Source organism: Paroedura picta, chromosome 5 (assembly GCF_049243985.1).
Source record: "Paroedura picta isolate Pp20150507F chromosome 5, Ppicta_v3.0, whole genome shotgun sequence".
In the NCBI taxonomy this organism is placed as follows: Eukaryota; Metazoa; Chordata; class Lepidosauria; order Squamata; family Gekkonidae; genus Paroedura; species Paroedura picta.
Window position 1 is genome coordinate 57,618,684 of NC_135373.1, and position 12,854 is coordinate 57,631,537.

A 12,854-nucleotide genomic window follows, 5' to 3' on the forward strand; every position below is an offset into this window, starting at 1 on the left:
TCACTGTAAGAAACAGCCAATGCACATGTATTATACAACTGAAATCGGGGATAAGTAGGGTCGCACATATTCAGCTGTAGGTATTGACTGCAACATAAGAATTCTCAACATATTAAAATAAAATCAAGCGTACACACTACAGGGATTGTAGGCTGGATAAATAATGGCAACCCTTGTGGGGTCCACTAGGATTGCAGCTTCCCTTTTTCAGGCAGTATAGTTGTCTGCTATACATGGATTGTGAAGAGGCTAAAAAGTCAAGAGTTCGCTCTCTCTGCGTCGGGCCTACCGCACAAGATTGTTGTGAGGGTGGTCCGTAGCAAGGGAGGCCTTGCGCACTCCGGCGCTCCTTGAAGGAACAGCGGGCTCCAAATGCACCCGAGAGACATTTTGGAGGTGGCAGCCGAGCGTCGGGAGCGGCGTGCGTGACGGCGGGCACTGGTTGCTTCCTCGCAGGGCTCACGCCCCCTCGCCCCCCGCTTGGCTGGTCTCGTCCGGCGCACTTCCCGCTTGAGAAGTGCGTGCGGCGCCTGAGTTGCCCGGGCAGGTGCTGTGCGGGCGCTTGGCAGGCGGGAGGGCCCAGCCAGGGTCAGCAGGCGCCGCCTGCCGCGAGGAAGTGGCCGAGGCCAGCGGCTCGTCTGCACACCTGGGCGCCGGTGGGCGAGAGCGGTGAGTAGGACGGGGCGCGCCAGGGGCTCCCCTCTGCCTGGCCCGTGGGGAGGACCCTCGCCCGGAGGGGCTGCTGCAGGTGGCGCCCCTATTGAGGAGGGTGGCTGCGTTGGGACCCGCGTTGCCCAGCACAACATGCTCCCCTCCCTCCGAGCCTTGGGGTAGGCGACGCCAGCCCTCGCCTGGGGACTGCAAGAGCCCGCGGCGTGGGCTGGGCCAAGGGAACGAATCTGCGCCGAGGAGCCCTCCTTCCTCTGTGGCAACCAAGAAGTGCGTCAACAGGAGCCGCCGGTCGAGACCGACGTGGTTTGCTTCCAGCCGAGCGTCGGTGCTCTGGAGAGCCTGCAGGTGCGAGGGGGGCCTTTCAGGACTCTCAGCCCCTGCTGTTAGCAACTGTAAACAAACAAACAAACAAAATTGCTTCTTTACGAAGGGGGGAAAGTGGTGAAGTGCAGCACGTGCATTTAGACTGGGGTCTACTCCATCTTGGAAATGCTCCACCCCCATCAGTGGTGGGGCTACCCGCAGTGACAGGCACGAAACATCCTTTTATGTTGCATATAAAAATTGGCCTGGGCTGGTTCTGGTTCATCTCTGGGAAGGGAAGTGGCTCCAGGCGTGTTCAAAGGAAAATGCACATCTTTATCTGGGACTGAGGCTTGGGTCTGCTGACCCTGGCCGGCCCTCCCTGGCTTGAAGAGTAAACTTTTGGATAGTTTGGCTCTAAAGAAACAAACTCCTGTAGGCAATGCACGCTGTGTTATACTACTGGGTATACATTGAACTTCGTTGTTTGGGATAAGTGCTTCCTTGCAGGCTTTGTCCTACAACAGACATATCCATCATTTTCTATTGAGTGGTATGAGCTAAGAATCACTGGCAATTAGATTTTAGCTGGCACCGTAGTTTGTTTTCAGTAACGACTTAAAAGGCCAGCAAGACTGACTGCACTGCTGCCTTCCACACAGAGAAATTGCAGGGGTTTGTTAGAGTGCCTCCAGTAGGTATAGCTGCTTAGGGGAATAAGGGGTGAAGAAGATTTTCTTCATGTATATCTGCTAGAGAAGTGTGATTGTGGGGGCTATAAGCAAGTGTATGCTTGAGTTTCTCATTGGCTGGATAACATATCTGTCCTGACCCTTTAATAGAGGCTTCATGGCATCTTATCCCATTGCAGCTGCCAGTTTTCACACAAGAAGCCTCTATTAAAGAGGCAGGACACTCTTGTTGAAGCTTAATGGCAACTGAATTGAGTGCAAAAAGAAATGCTATTACCACACACACAAAAAAGCTACCACTGAAACCATTGCTTCCCTGCCAGCAACATAGTATTTATTTCTCATGTTTGCCTTATTGTTTGGATTATTTATTTATTTATTGTATGGCACGTGTGTTATGTAGACAGGAGATTAAGGGATGTTTGGGGGTTGTTTGCCATTTCCTGTCTCTGCGTAGTGACCCCTAGTGTTCCTTGAAGGAACTACCACCTAAAACCATGGAGGTCTCCCATCCAAATAATGGTCAGAGTTAGCCCTGTTTAGCTTCCCAATTAAAGATGGATATCATGCTGTTTATCAGCTGAAGAAAAAGATTGATATTATGTTTATCACATGAAGAAAAAGATGCTCTATCCACTTTTAAGCGTGACAAACTGTCAGAGTATAAAATGAAGGCCTTCATTTTGTAGTAGGGCGTAATAAGGGGAACTTACTGAGCACTTGATTCTGAGAGGGACAAAATCATTAATGAATGCAAAGATACCATATCACCCAATATTTTGTTGTTTCAGTTCTCACTGATGTAGACTTAAGTATATACTGAAAGCTAAATATATGCTTGTATATGTAGCAGTGATTGCCTGTGATGCAGTTTATGTTTATATATGTATAATTATATATAGTTATTTATTGCTATAGTTATATATAATGAAATTTGATGCTAACAGAGCTCCAAGCAGGCAGAAGAATACAGTGTCCACGTCCTGATAATGCATGCAGTGAAAGGGTCTGATCATGTACATACTTCTAACCATCATTTTGGCAGAGGTTTCTTTGTGTAATGCCATTTCCAGGAACTAGAACCAACATGAGTTTGGAAGAATAGGGCAGAGTTCAAGATATTTTAAAAAAATCAACCAGAGATTACATCAACTTAAAATATTTCATTTTTCCTCCAATGCAGCATTCATTATTATATACATGGTTGCTCCAGTTTTTGAATTAGCCTCTTGCTTTGTTTGAGTTTAGTGCTGTTTGCCAGTTAATTAACTGGTTAACAGGCAAGAGATTACTCACGTGCACATAAATCTGCATGCTACCAAAGCTGCACTGTGGATATCTGTTCTGAGATATTGAAGTACAATATCAACCAGGGTCAGGGCCTTATCAGGCCCTGGTTGAGAAAGCCTGATAAAGTATGATGGGATCTGGGCTTCAGATTTTTTGGATTTAAGCATACAATTGCTTACTTGTTTTATTTTCAACATCATGCCTCAGAACAGGTTCCTGTCTCGTGATGAGACATGCTAAGCCACTTCAGTTAGAAGACTCTGCTTCTAGTGCTGCCGTGACAAAGAATGACATGGTGAAAAGCCCTTTCCACAAACACCTGCTCAGTGGAGTTCTGTCAAATGATATGTGTTTTTTTAAATCTTATTTTTATTTCTGTTCTCTTTGTAGAATTGCTCTTGAGGTTTTTTTGTTTTTTTACATTGAGGAAGGAGTTCTGTGAAGATAAGAAATATTTTCCATCACAAAGATTTTCTCTCCTCCCCCCAAAAAACGGTCTGTTCATTTCAAAACATGGCAGTGATGTTTTGCCTATTAGGGGCTTGCAAATAGGTAGCCATGTTAGTTTGTTGGCACAAAATAAAAGTCCAGCAATACTTTTGCTCCCCCAGTATCTTTATCTATAGGAAAGATTCTCTATTTAATTTCTATTTGTTGTATCCTCTTGTGTAGAGCCTCTTGTGGCACAGAGTGGTAAGGCAGCAGACATGCAGTCTGAAAGCTCTGCCCATGAGGCTGGGAGTTCAATCCCAGCAGCCGGCTCAAGGTTGACTCAGCCTTCCATCCTTCCAAGGTCGGTAAAATGAGTACCCAGCTTGTTGGGGTGTAAACTAATGACTGGGGAAGTCACTGGCAAACCACTCCGTATTGAGTCTGCCATGAAAACGCTGGAGGGCGTCACCCCAAGGGTCAGACATGACCCAGTGCTTGTACAGGGGATACCTTTAACTTACCTTTACCTTACTTCTCCTGTACTACTTTGGTGTAAATAGGTATATTTTGTATTATATTTTTATTGTTATGATATGATTGTGTAATAAACTAATCACTACTACTACGATTTCATTTCCTTACATATCTGAAGTTAGCTGTGAGTTGCAAAAAATCATATTGTAATAAACGTTGTGGGCCTAGGGCCAAAAAAGCTCTGTCCCTGGTTGAGGCCACTTTTAACTCTTTGGGGCTGGGGACCTTAAGCTGATTTGGACAGCCTGACCTTTAATGGCCTAAAGGGAAATGCAGTGTTACCCCCTTCTAAGTTCACTAAGCAGAGTTATCCCCTTCTTAAGGTCACTGAAGTCAAGGGAGCTTAGAAAAGTGCGAGACAAGTAAAGATGGTGATGTTAGGAAGGTTGCCTGGAGTTCCAGTGATTAATGTGGACATTAGCATTTGGGTGAGTGATTGCCTGATCCCAAAGTCATGAGCTGAAAAACATGGTGTAATAAATTACAGCTACAAGATAGTGTTAAGATCTCAGAAATCTTGCTGGATCTTGGTCTTCATTTGGAGAACCAGGTGTTCATGACTGTGAAAAATATCTTATGTTTTAATGCATGTTTAATCAAATGATTGATTTTATTGGCTTCTGTGATACTCAGGAGAAAGAGATGCAGATATATTTTAAATAAATACAGAATAAGGTAATCAAATACTATAACACTATACTATAATACAGTGGTCCGCAACCTTTCTAGGGCTGCAGACCGGCGGTGGTGGGGAGGGCGATTGCGCGGTCACGCATGCCGCAAATGCTCATGCATGGCCCTGCTTCCCTCTCCCCCCCACAAAACGAAGCTTGCCGGGCTTTTGCGGCCGATTTGCTTGCAGCCTGGGAAGTTTCTTACTGCGGGGGGGGGGGGGGCGGGGAGAGGGAGCCACGGCCCAGTGCTGGGGCCTTCGTGGCCCGGTGGTTGGGGACCACCGCTATAACACAAAAAAATACAGAAAAATACTGCAAGAAAGAAAAGGAAAAAAGAAAACCAACAACCCTGGAATACAAACAAGAGAACAGTGCAATAAAACATTGTGGTGGATGGAACATTCCCCCTGCCTCAATGCTACCCCTCTCTGGACCTTTGGTGCCTTCTCCCCACTGGGGTCCTGTGCTCTCAATACAGAGCCTGTTCCAGAGTCTGAGAGCCATTCAGCTAAGAGGGAACTTCTTTATCGCCAAACGTAAGACGTGCATTGCAATCCTGTGCAGAGGCACCCCGAAGCTCATTGAATTCATCCAGCTTAGAATGGAATAACTCTGTATTTGCACTGATCATCTGTTATTTTCATAAATGATGATTAATTTTCTCATTTCTTTCTTTTTTGTTCTTTGGGACAAATTTTAGCCATGTCTTTACCAGCAAGTTTCCTCTTTTGGGGGGTGGGGGTAGCCATTACGGAAGCATTTCTTTGCCTATTCTAACAGGAAGAAAGTTGCCTATAAAAACACAACAATGTTTATAACCAGTGGGTTAAAGCTTCCTTCCTGGTTACGGCAGACCTTCCTTTGCATCTGCTTATGAAGGCAAATAAAAAAGCAGAACCGCTTCCATGAACATCTTTTCCTACTGTGAACTGCAGCTGTTTTCAAATTGTTGGGCTGAAGAACTAAACAAATGAGTTGTCTTCAACAGCTCAGTTTCTGCCTTTCAACCAGGTAATGCTTTCTTAGACAGTCCATTTGTTTCTTAAAATTATGTTTTCTGTTATTGGCCTATAGGAAACGATAAGGAAACCTGTTGAGTAGCATGTTTGATCATATTGGGGTTTTCTGTTTGTTTTTCCTAAGGTTGTTTGAGAGACAGAGGATGGGGAACAGATGGGGTTTTTTGTTTTGTTTTTTGTTTTGATGTGAAGGAATATTGGGCATACTGGTTAAGGAAAAATTAAAGCAACATGTGTCTGGCAACTTTGTTTTTCTTTGATAAAGCAGAGGAGGGGAAAATTCTTTTTATGTTTTCTTAATGCCAGGGAGATTTGTTTATTTATTTAGCCTGTATAGGACTTGTTTTGAATATATGGGAAGTTACTTCACACCCAGTTCTTGGACTTCCAGAAGCATCTTCCCTGCAAATGTTAGACTAAGTGGGCTTTAGCCAAATCTGATAAGATTGTCCTTAAGTGCATTAGAGAGAATATGAGATATTCTCTGTATGTTATCTGAGGAGTTGTTTCATCTTTTCTTGTGCCTGCCAGTGATGCTCGTTTGGACATGCTTATTGTTATCAAGTAATGTGAATTCCAGTCATGTTAGTTCTGTAGCACCAAAATAGGAATCCAGTAGCACCTTGAAGACTAACAGCGTTTATTCCACCCTAAACCTTTTTGAGCCAGCTCTATCAACTGCCTGAACAATATGAAAATAGTTTCCAAGGTGTTGGTCTGCAGTAAAACAGCTAGATTTGATTCCAGTACGCTTTAGAGACCAACATGATTTGTCAGATATAAATAATATGTTGCTGGTAATCGTTTATAGCTTAATACTTGGGTAACTGATCTCTTATTATTAAAGAAGGTAGGCTATTTGAAATTATGAGGTGGCAAAGAATCTGCATGTTCCTTTCTCTAATGGTCTTATTAATATCTTTTGTGCAAGGCTACAGAAATAATCAGTATTGTAGGATCCAGTATTAGATTTCTTTGTATCTAGGGAACCACGCCCTGAGATTTTGTGAACAAAATGGTGAACAAAACCACAATGTAGTTGTTTTTCAGCTGACATACTAGTCTAATAAATCTTCTCTGAGCAAATGGCATTTGACAACCTTTAAAAAGTAGTAACATGTAGTTCTGGGTTTAGAAGGATTATCCAAGCATATCATCTATAACAAGAGAAAAATCAGAGCTGAGGAAGGAAACTGTACTTCAGAGAAATAGTTTCAAAATGTCTGATGCCATTCTCTGATTGGAGCTCGCCAGTAGCCTTGAACAGTGGTATCTGCTGTTGACTCTTGACATTGGATGGGGCTCATAAATGTAGAAAAAGGAAAGTAAAATAAGTAGTGAATTTTTACAGATCTCATTTTAGTAAGTTTTTATGGATCTGACGTTTTTAGATTTACAGCATGTTGGTGTGGTCTCTGTATATTTTTTCCCCATAGCAGTCTTTTTTTAAATAGAGGCACTGCTATTCCAGGTAAATAATCAGTTCAGACATTTGTGCTGGATTATGCTCAATATTTCCCAAAGTGAAGCCTGTCAGTTCTGTTTATTTTATTGGAAGGACGCAAAGGGGCAAATGTCTTGAATTTTGGCTTGCTATCATTTATGTAAAAATGATTTTGATGATTATATTGAAGATTCAGCAGAAATGTGAAGTTGATTAGGAAAAGGACTACTTTTTCTTTCTCTCATGTATTTTTCTAGGTTTCCTGTGGCATGGATTTGGAGAACAGTGAACAACCTGTTGTTATGAGAGAGGATAACAAACGGCGGCGGCGGAGGATGAAGCCCTACTGTACAACAAGCAGTTTGTCTTCAACAGAGTTAATATCCATTGAGTTCATTCTGCCTACAAGCAACATGCTGATAGACATAGCCAGCAACTGTACAGTAGAGCAGATGAAAGCACAGATTTGGATGCGAGCAATAGAGAGGAATCAGAACTCTGATTTCTATCATAAATTCACTCCAGATCAATTTGTTCTTCAATACCAAAAGAAGGGACAGTGGTATGAAATCTATGACAAACATCAGATAATACAGACCCTGGACTGTATATTGTACTGGAAAGTGCTACAGAAGAAGATAGGCAAAATCCATGTATTCCAAAAGCAAAAGCCCACAGAGGAAGTTCAGGAATTCCAAAAGCAACTCAATTATTTGATTGGTTATGATGTCACTGATATACGTAATGTTCATGATGATGAGCTGGAATTTGCTCGTCGCAGGTTAGTCACTCCACGGACAATTGAAGTGTCCTGCAGAGACCCCAAATTATATTCCATGCACCCTTGGACTACATCGAAACCTCTCCCAGAATATTTGCTTAGTAGAATTACCAATAACAACATTTTAATAAATATACACAGAGGGACAACTAGCCAGAAGATTAAAGTATCCATTGATGACACTCCAGACTTAATCCTTCAGAACTTTTTCACAAAAATGGCAAAGAAGAAATCTTTGATCAATATTCCTGAAGAATATAGTGAGCTAGACTTTGTTCTCAGGGTAAGTGGCAGAGATGAGTATATTGTAGGAGAGACACCTATCAGAAACTTCCACTGGATAAGACAGTGTCTTAAGAACGGGGAGGAGATTCATCTAGTACTAGATAGTCCACCTGACCCAAATCAAGATGAAGTTCAAAAAGAGGAGTGGCCCTTAGTCGATGACTGCACTGGAGTCTCAGGATATCATGAACAACTAACGATAGATGGTAAAGATCACGAGAAAGTGTTCACTATCTCACTGTGGGATTGCAACAGGAAATTTAGGGTAAAGATAATTGGCATTGATATCCCTGTGCTACCAAGAAACACAGACTTGACTGTATTTATTGAGGCTAACATTCAACATGGACAGCAGCTTTTGTCTCAGAGAAGAACAACAGCTAAACCATTCACTGAAGAAGTCCTGTGGAACATTTGGCTTGAGTTTGACATCAAGATTAAAGACTTACCCAAAGGGGCATTGTTGAATTTGCAGATATATTGTGGTAAAGCACCTCCATCATCCACTAAGACTAACCTCCAGTCACATGATCCTTCCAGTCCTGATACCAAAAGCAAAACTCAGCTTCTCTATTATGTAAATATTTTGCTGATTGATCACCGCTCCCTGCTACGGACTGGCAACTATGTGCTCCATATGTGGAAAATCACAGGCAAAGGGGAAGATCAAGGAAGCATCAATGCAGATAAACTCACGTCAGCTACCAACCCAGATAAAGAAAACTCAATGGCTATTTCAATTGTTCTGGACAGATACTGCCACCCAATAGCTTTACCTAAACACAGGATAGCTGCTGATTCCCAGGGGGACCGGACTAGAGCTGAAATGCCCAACCAGCTGCGGAAGCAGCTTGAAGAGATCATAGCCACCGACCCTCTTAACCCACTTACACCAGAAGATAAAGAATTGTTGTGGCATTTTAGATATGAAAGTATAAAGCATCCAAAGGCATACCCAAAGTTACTTAGCTCGGTGAGGTGGGGACAGCAGGAAACTGTTGCCAAAACTTACCAACTGTTAGCTAACAGAGATGCTTGGGATTGTAGCGCTTTGGATGTTGGACTGACAATGCAACTCCTAGATTGTAACTTCTCAGATGAAAATGTAAGAGCTATGGCAGTGCAAAAACTGGAGGGGTTAGAGGACGATGACGTTCTTCACTATCTCCTGCAACTCGTTCAGGTAAGGGAGAATGTCCTTGTGGCAGCCTCTGAATGTATCTGAATGAATCCAGGATTATTGTGAAGGCTGAGGTATCTTCTTGGTTGCTCTTTCAGAACAGAACTGTCAGAATGCTCGACTTCAGACATGTAAAATTCTGTTTTAGAAAGCTTCCTTAATCAAAAGCTCAGACATCCAGCATAACTATAGGCAGAACTGACTTTACACACAAAGGAGAGCATATATAAAATACAAGCACCTTCCCCCTCCCTTGGGAAGGTGATGACTTGGGTTTCAGAGGAAGACCAAACAATCCTACAATCTACAGGCATAGGGAGTCAGTGGGGGAGATAGCTTGGTGAAGAGGTGGTGTGAGAATCGAAAGTCATGAACTATGGACAAAGAAATTCAGCCTTGAGGTGCAAAGCAAAAGCAGGGACTGAGAAGTATCACAGGCCTGGCAATAACAGACAGCTCCAACAATCAATCACAATATGACAATTCCTGGGATTCTGATAAGAACACAACCAAATTATTAAAAGCAATATAAGATAATGCTATTGTGAGCGCCCCTCTCACAGAATCACTCTCACCCCTCTTTGCTGTCATGCCTTGCATGTTGGAGCTCTTTAGGTTTTAAGATTGGGGAAGATAGGACTGTAGATGAGCAAGACAGGTCGGTCTGCTCCCCTCGCCTCCCCTCAAATAGCACTCTGTCTCCCTCTCTAGCATTATGCTGCTCCCTGCCCTGTCTGTTAAGCCTGTCTTTTGTTTCTCTTTCTGGTCTTCCTCCTGCTCCTCTATTTTTGAGGAGCCAATCATCCACCCCTCCATATTCACTCAATATCTCCTACGCCTGGGCCTGGTTTGGCCTTGCCAGTTTCCCTGGTCCAGGCATTAATTCCATCTGCTGCCTGGCACCTGAGGATTCCCTTGTTTGCTTTAGGCTTGCAGCCTGTTCTCTGGTGCCTTTCCTTTCCTCTCAGACTGCAGACCAGCTCTGGGGCCTGGAGGAGGTCTGAGTTTGGGGGCAGGCTTGCGTCTGGACAGCCTTGAAGGGCATATTGGCAATGCATATCACAAGCGTGTTTTTAAACAGTCTTGATCACTCAGCTCTTGTTGACTGGCAGCCAGATGTGTTGAAACAATGCTTTGGAAAAGTGTTGTTTTGGAGCTTCCATCAAATCAAACTATAAGGAATGTTCTGAAATCTTTAATGGCTCATTTGCAAAAGTGAATTGCTACTTTATGGCGCAGTGACCAATGGAACAGTTGTGTTAAACAGCCTTGTGTCCAAGGTTTTCTTATTTACTGCTAGATCTCTACCCTTGATCAGAGGACCAGTCATTAAAGGGGAGAAGTAAAATCTAGGAGACTCCGGTTTTCATCCCTCTCTGTTGTGGGAACAGTATGAATTATCTAAATAAATGCAGCATTCACTCCAGTCTAGGTGCATTAATGAGCATTCCAGAGCTGGCTGTTTCAAGAAGAATTGCTAATAAGATTTGTTTCTGTTAAGGTAGAAACAGCCTAATATGCGTATGAAATTTGCATGCAAAATTCCTGGTTGAGCTCAGGTGCCTTTAACATGTCAAAATGTAGCCGGTATGATTTTCCTCACTTCTACGTACCCATGCCAGTCAAAAATGCCCTCAAGTTTCAAGTGGACAGCCATGCAGCTGTTTAAAAGACATTGAGAAAAGGGCAACCCTGAACCTGTCTGTCCTCAGTGCTTCAGTAATTGTAAACCTGGATGAATAAATAGCCATTAGTGCTGTGTTGCGAATTGTATAAAAGCATAAAAGACATGCCAGTTCCCTGCAATTGCAGTTCGGTTATCTGGTTGCTGTTCAGTTATCAGGTGATATTCAGGTTCAAAGGAAGCTACCAGCTTACAAAGACAGGATGGGAAAGTTTTTGACTTACAGAATTATGTCCAGCTTGTTTTTCCCCGTTACTTGTCTTGGAGACTAATAGTGATATTAGCCTTGAAAATAAATTACAGATGTTAGTGGCCCTTAAAATACTTTATTGGCCTGCCTGCCCATAAGAGCCAACCAAACAGTACCTGGGAATGTAGAAGGTTCTCTGAAAACCATGAAAGGATGGATGGGCACTCTGTCCCCTGAGCCATTGTAGCTCAATGGAAGAGCCTCTGTTTGTGTGCAGAAGGTTCCAGGTTCAATCCCTGGTATCTCCGGTTAAAAAGCCCAGGTGATGCGAAAGACCTTGGAGAGCTGTTATCAGTCTGAATAAACAATACTACGCTTGGTAGACCAATGTTCTGGTTTAAGTATTAGGTAGCTTTATGTGTCCCTTGAGATAATAAGATGTACAGTTTGAAGTCGTGGATTGTATGACAAAAACCAGGGCCAGGCTGGTGGGCAAGGTCCTGAAAGGTCACTGGCAGCTTGGAACAAGATGCTAAGCCCCAACAGCTGCTTGGCTCAGACCCTTCTGCGGCAACAGCAATAGCTTACTAGTTATCAGTTTGGTACTTACACAAGGGGACTTACACATACCGAGGTGGATAGGCTGCTAGCTTCAATTAGGCCAATCACTTGCCTGTTGGAACCCTGTCCTTCGTGGTTCATAAAAACACGTAACAAAGAGTACTGGGAAGCTTCTGGGGAAATAATACATCTGTTCCTGTCCTCAGAGACTTTCTTGGGGAGCTTAAAGGGGCAGTGGCTTGACTTCTGTTGAAGAACCAACCTGGTGGAATGAGCTGCCAGCAGAGATCCAAGTCCCATTGGAACTATTAGAGCAGAGTGGTGCTCTTCCACCAGGTGTATGGTTGAAGCCAAAACAAGCAAAAGTGAGATCAAGAAGGGTCTCCTTTCTCCCCCTCTCATCCCTCACCATGGGGAATTGGAATCTGGGTCAACCTGTATTGGTGAACTTGTCGGAGCACTTAACGTCTTTTACGTTGATAATTTTAATAATTTTAACAGTTTTAACTATGTATGTAAGGGTTTTTACATGTTGCTAGCTCTCCCGAGCCTGCTTGAAGAGAAAGACAGCCTACAAAGCATCAGTAATCCAATCGATAAATAAATACTACCTCTGAGGGCGATGGGTGAGCCAGTCCTTATCAACAGCCCTGTTGACGGGGCCTGAGGTGCTGTGTCCCTGCTGTGCCGGCTTAGAGCACTATACGGGCTGCTCAGTTTGGCAAGTTTCTAGGCCATTTAAACTTCCCAGTCTGCACCTGGAGAAAACAAATCCCTCTTTGCCCCCGGCACCTGCTTTGGACATCACAGCAAATGGGATTTTATATTCCTGAAACAAGGGATGCCTTCACTCATATTCTGTGCAAGGGGAGCAGAGAGGGAACATGTGCAAATAAGAGAAGAAATAGATTTATAACTTCTGGATACAAACATAAGGATTAAGGACGTAGATATAAATTCTGTGTTCTGGTGTGATTGATTTAGGATGGAAACAAAGATTGCCTATGAATTCTGTTGGTGGGGTTGTTTACTGCTAGGGAAAGCTGACATTTGCATGACTGTGGCTGGAATGGATGGGCTCATGCTTTAGCTATGCTGTCATTTTTTTGTTTT

At 43.3% G+C, this 12,854-nt stretch overlaps 1 protein-coding gene across 3 annotated transcripts in view; it reads left to right on the forward strand.

The window, feature by feature from the left end:
* The first annotated feature begins 322 nt into the window (after nucleotides 1-322).
* PIK3CG (phosphatidylinositol-4,5-bisphosphate 3-kinase catalytic subunit gamma) overlaps nucleotides 323-12,854 on the forward strand; it is a 35,196-nt gene continuing 22,664 nt past the window's right edge. The window contains exons 1-2 of one of the 3 annotated variants that reach the window (XM_077338158.1): nucleotides 323-669; nucleotides 7,318-9,309. In XM_077338158.1, coding sequence (XP_077194273.1) covers nucleotides 7,330-9,309 — 1,980 coding nt within the window. In that variant the 5' untranslated portion in view covers nucleotides 323-669; nucleotides 7,318-7,329. Of the gene's footprint in view, nucleotides 670-711; nucleotides 1,018-5,455; nucleotides 5,609-7,317; nucleotides 9,310-12,854 lie in introns of those variants that run through there. The other 2 variants (XM_077338160.1, XM_077338159.1) reach the window with 2 other exon arrangements.